The following is a 5225-nucleotide window of genomic DNA, read 5'->3' as shown; positions in this document are numbered from 1 at the left end:
TCAGAGAACATGGCCAGCTTCAAACATGAGTCCAAATCATAAGGCAGTACCATGAAAATGGGGCACATCCACAGTCAAGCCAAGAAGTCACAGGTCAGAGTTAGGATCGAATCCAGTGATGACTGGCAGGTTCTTACTGGCAAGGCATGGCCCAGGTCACACAAGGAGTCCTTGGCCAGCTATTGGCACAGCTGTGTTTGAACTGGAGACTAGTAAACACTATACTAGAACATCTAATGTAGCACAGGGAAGAACCGAAGGCCCAGTGCAGAGCTTAAATCATAGAATCCCTTAGGCTGGAAAAGACCTCCAAGACCATCAAGTCCAACTGTTAACCTAGCACTGCCGACTCTACCACTAAACCATGCCCCTCTGCACCACATCTACATGTCTTTTAAATACCTCCAGGGATGTACTCAACTACTTCCTGGGGAAGTCTATTCCAGTGCTTCACACTGCTAGCTCATATTCAGCCACCTATTGACAAATACCCCCAGGTCGTTTTCCTCCAGACAGCTTTCCAGCCACTCTTCCACAAGCCTGTAGCGTTGTGTGGGGTTGTTGTGCCCTGAGTGCAGGACCCAGCACTCAAGCTTCTTGAACCTCATACGGCTGGCCTCAGACCAGTGATCCAGCCTGTCTGGATTCCTCTGTAGAGCCTTACTGCCCTCAAGTAGATCAACACTCCGCCACAACACTCCCACCTGTCATCTGCAAACTTACTGAGGATGCACTTGATCCCCTCGTCCAGATCAAATAGAGCTCCTGGGTGCATAGGTGTGTGTAAAGGCTCCAAGTGTGTCAGGTCACAGCCATTAAAGGCTTGTTAGTGCATGCAGGGCTTTGTCACCCATTTAGAAACAAAGGAGATAGCACCGGAGACATGGCAGCAGCTTGGGTCTGAGGTTCATCAGGAGGCAGGCCTGGAGACAGGCACACCTAGAGTGTACCTCAGGCAGGAACCAAAGGACTAAGGCTCAGAAGTAGGCTTCTGTTGTGGTCAACAGTCTTGATTGGGGTAGTTTTAACTAATTTCTTTCTAATTAACATAATTTTAATTGCTAATTCAGGAATGGACCATAATAATAATAATAATAATAATAATAATAATAATAATAATAAATGCAACAAGCTATGAAATCGACATTTAAACCTTTCTTCACCCTTCTCCACAATCAACTTCAGTTTATCACCTTTCCTTCCTTGCTTCCTAGGTTTTATCTTCCTTGTTGCACTCTCTTCAGTGAAGCAATGTAAGATGTTGAAGTTAGTATATAATCTTTTCTGTCTGCCAGTAGTTGCTGGTTACTTGTTTATTCTTCTCTAATGTGCTCTGTGGGATACAGTTCTTCAGGGGCATCCCTACCCCAGTGCCAGTCACCTGCAGGCTGCTGTCCCTCCAAGGTGTCAGTGGCCTAACGTGTTGTCCATGGCCACAGTGCCTCAGAGGTATGTCCTCTGTCATGGAGTACCTCCTCCCACAAGCATGTCTCTGCCTGTGCTCCCAACATCTCCTTCCATATATCTCCTCTGTTGTGTTTCTCCAAAATCATCTCTCACATTTCTCCTCATGTGTCCCCTTTTTCTGACTCTCCAGTCCTCTTTTTTTGTGTCTCCTCACATATCTCCTGTCCCTGGCAGCTACCACGTTTCCTTAACTATGTTTGAGCAGAGGTGCCATATGCTTTTCTAACTGGCTGAGGATCAGGCACACAGGGAGTTGTTTTCACGAGTTACAGAGCTACCTGCAACCAGCTGTGACTGGCCCATGTGACTGGCCCATGGCTTCCTGTCACAAAGATCACCCCTAGTACAGGGTGATCTTCACAGTCTACATTCCCCTCACTTGGAAGAGGCATTTAAACTGAACCTCTTGATTGTACTTCTTACCCAAGCTACTTTGCATGTCTGTGTCTGGCCATGAATCTCACTGAGCTGGACTTTGTAATGCACCACTGCAAGAGTTCCTTTTGGGTACCAGTAAGAAAGACACTCAGACTTCATAAGGTATTGATTAAAATACCTTTAGCTAACATTGAAATACTTCTAGCTAATGCTTTTAGCTAAGACAAAGCAAAAAAGGAGATAGCACAGATAACTTCACATCGCTTCAGATGCTGGAACTCTAAACTTTGCAGCATTGGAGGAACCTTTAGTCAGGGCACAGTACATTGCGCAGATGCCATCCACAGAAAGGTTCACTGGCATTGTGGTCTTTACAGGTTTTTTTTAGGATGTTCTTAGAAGTAAGCAACACTGTTGATCATTTCTACTGCTGAGCAAGAATGAATTTTTTATTGACACATGCTGTTTCACTTCATGACAAAGACAAATATATGCCAGTGGCATCATCACCAGGTGCAAGTCTAGGGACCTCTACAGGTCCTCCATTATGATTAGCAGGCTAAAAGTTTACCCTGCAGCTACATGATACTTTTAGCAAAGTATATGCCTGGAGGACAAGCAATGAGGGCAGCATAACACAGCATAGCATAGCACAGGCCTGTGCTTGATCAGGTCAGCTTTTATGTGAGCCTCTAACTCTTCAGCATACAACACTTCAGGTTAGGACCACTACAGACCCTGACCTATGATCTTAATCTTCTGGCTTGATCTTTGACCTACGTCACCATTACAGACTTGATTGGGAATCCCTGACTTGTGGCTGTAGTTTTGCTATGCTTTCTCAAGTATCTTTTGGGAGCCCAGAAAAGCTTTCTCAAGCTTTTCCAAGCACAGTTCCAGTGATCTACATATGGACCAGAATCACCCACTTGCACAAAAATTAAAATAAGAACAAAATTGGAACCTATATTAAGCACCCAAACCTAGTTTTCAACAGATGCCTGTCTTTCAGAAGTCTGTTAAGCATTACTTTGTATCCCTAATGATACCTAAGGGGCCATTTTTAAAACAACAGTCAAATGCTTCCATTTCACAGTGAGGGTATTAGGTGGACCCTGTGTCTTGAAAATCTCTTCTGGGTGTAGTTTTAGGAAGATACTTATCATTTCTCTCATGATTTTCTTTTCCAGGACAGTATTTTTGTTGTTGTTGTTAGTTTCTGTTTGGAGTTACAGCAAAAATGTGTTGTCTGCAGTTATAAGGGAAGAAAAAGATAATGTACACATTAAAACTTATTAATTCATATCTCTTGAAATAGCTTTTGTTTGTTAGTTAGTTAGTTTGTTTTGCTTTAATACTTGTGTTAACCGTAGCTAATCCTTTATAACTGTCTTGGGAAGACCAATGATTATAGTTCTCCTATAGACTTTGTAGTGGGTATAAAAATGTGTTTTCCTGCTACTTTTCTCATGTTTTTTAAGTTGTATCTTATAGGCATCACCTTGATTTATTTATGGAGACCCTTAGAGAATTTCTGTAAAAACTATGCAGAAATAAAATGGCAAATTCAAAGAATTTAGTTACTTGATGTGCTATCTGGAGAGAAGCTCAAAGTAAGACTAGGAGCTGTAGGGTTTATCTTGCTTAAGCTCAAAATTAGAAAAGGAAAAAAAATCTTGAAGTATTCAGTGACCTCATATATGGGTATATTCTGATTCTGAATATAGGATATAAATACCACTCTAAACCACTTCCATCAATAATCATTACCCACTATAACACATTTTTCAAGTCGTGTGGTGCAGTAACCCAAAATAGGTAATGACATGCTTAGTTTGCAAAGCTTTTATTAGAATAAATAGAAGGACAACCCATGTACATTCAAAAAATCAACGATATGTCACTGAAATGAAAAAGGGCAATAATATCAATCAGGAAGATGTTGTGGTTGGAGATTATTTGAGAAGAAATGGTAGACTGTCTGTATGCTCCCTCAGAAAAAGTGGCATGGCCTTATAGTATGTGCAGCACAAAGAAGCCCGAATGCTGGAAGAAGAATGATCTGCTGAAGTTCAGAATTTCATCTGAAAGTTGTCCAGGCATCAATTCAAGGATGGTTGCTCAGCAAGTTCAACAGGAAGGACAAGGATTATACTGCAAGCAGTGTATATTTCACAAAGCTCCTATTAGAGAAACCAGATCTCAATAGCGATGGCAGGATTTCTCACAAAAAGTCAAAACAGTGGCCCTGTTTCCCAAGTTAGTCAAGGACATTGGGAAATCTTCTTAAGCTACCTGCTGAAATTGTAAGTCCTGAATCCAAGCTGATTAGAAATACCTGCACATAAAGATCTGAAAATTCACATGCTTCAAGAATATCTCCCTAGATATTAAAGGCTTTCCACACTGATAAAATATTGAGATGAAATTCTGCTACAATACTACAGTTAAAGGGTTCAAATTCTGAGGGAGGGGAAGGCATGTGTTATTTCCAACTCTTTCTCTTGTTAGGGGGAACAATATCTACCAAAGTAGACAATGCTGTTGGTTGGGTTGTGTTTGATCAAGAAGAGGAATGGGTGGTCAGCCCTAAACTCTTCAAACTCAGGGGAAGTCTTGATGTCTCCCACCACCCCTGTTGAGCCAGCCACCTCCGTGCCCTCTTCATTGACTACCATGTACGCCCCATGCACAGCCTGAGACATCTTCAGGCTCTCTGTGGAAGAGATAGCAGACAGATTGGCTGAAGGGCTGAACAGGTCAGTCATTCCCAAGGCCACTAAGACAGATGTGAGGTTATATTTTTCTTCAATCTTCATGCGAGGGAGGTACACTTTCACTCTCCTCTCTTCCATCAGAGTAGAACTGGTCCACTGTGTGAGTTTTTCAAAGCTGATTGTGTTCTCAATCTGCAAAGAAAGGCAAGAAGTTAAATGCCTAAGGTAAGAGTAAAATGGACATAACAGCTGTGTTAATACCATTTGTTACTATTTTTTTTTTCATTTATTTTGTGTACAAAATAGAACTGACAATCTTAAATGTATTTGTTTGTCCTGTATGCTTCCTCCTGACTATTGGCTAAATGACATCTGTCTTGATGAAGTTTTCCAAAACTTAGTCATCTGAAAATTTCTCAATGAGATCAAGTGTTTTTGTGTAAAAGCAGTTATTGAAAACGTTAAATCAGATATATGACCATTTGCAGACCTATACAGCTAACCTTTCAGTGAGAAAAGATCTTTTATATTATCCTTCACATTTTACAAAACTCCAATTCTAAATCTAATTCTTTCACTCTTGTGAAAAATTCTGTTAATTATTATTAACAGAACAATTGGTCCCTATGATTTGTTAACAGTGTTTGAGTTCTACTTTATCAG

The 5225-nt window shown here is 41.1% G+C and overlaps 1 protein-coding gene across 1 annotated transcript in view; it reads right to left on the bottom strand.

Annotated features, from left to right (window-relative positions):
- Positions 1-3675: 3675 nt before the first annotated feature.
- The window catches only part of LOC118161211 (ovalbumin-related protein Y-like), a 5862-nt gene continuing 4312 nt past the window's right edge, over positions 3676-5225 (bottom strand). Inside the window, exon 4 of the mRNA XM_035316317.1 lies at positions 3676-4754. Coding sequence (XP_035172208.1) covers positions 4353-4754 — 402 coding nt within the window. The 3' untranslated portion in view covers positions 3676-4352. The remainder of the gene's footprint in view (positions 4755-5225) is intronic.

The sequence above is a fragment of the Oxyura jamaicensis genome, chromosome 2, assembly GCF_011077185.1.
Source record: "Oxyura jamaicensis isolate SHBP4307 breed ruddy duck chromosome 2, BPBGC_Ojam_1.0, whole genome shotgun sequence".
Classification (NCBI taxonomy): Eukaryota; Metazoa; Chordata; class Aves; order Anseriformes; family Anatidae; genus Oxyura; species Oxyura jamaicensis.
Note: the sequence above shows the minus strand (reverse complement) of the source record. Positions and strands in the feature narration are given on the sequence as shown.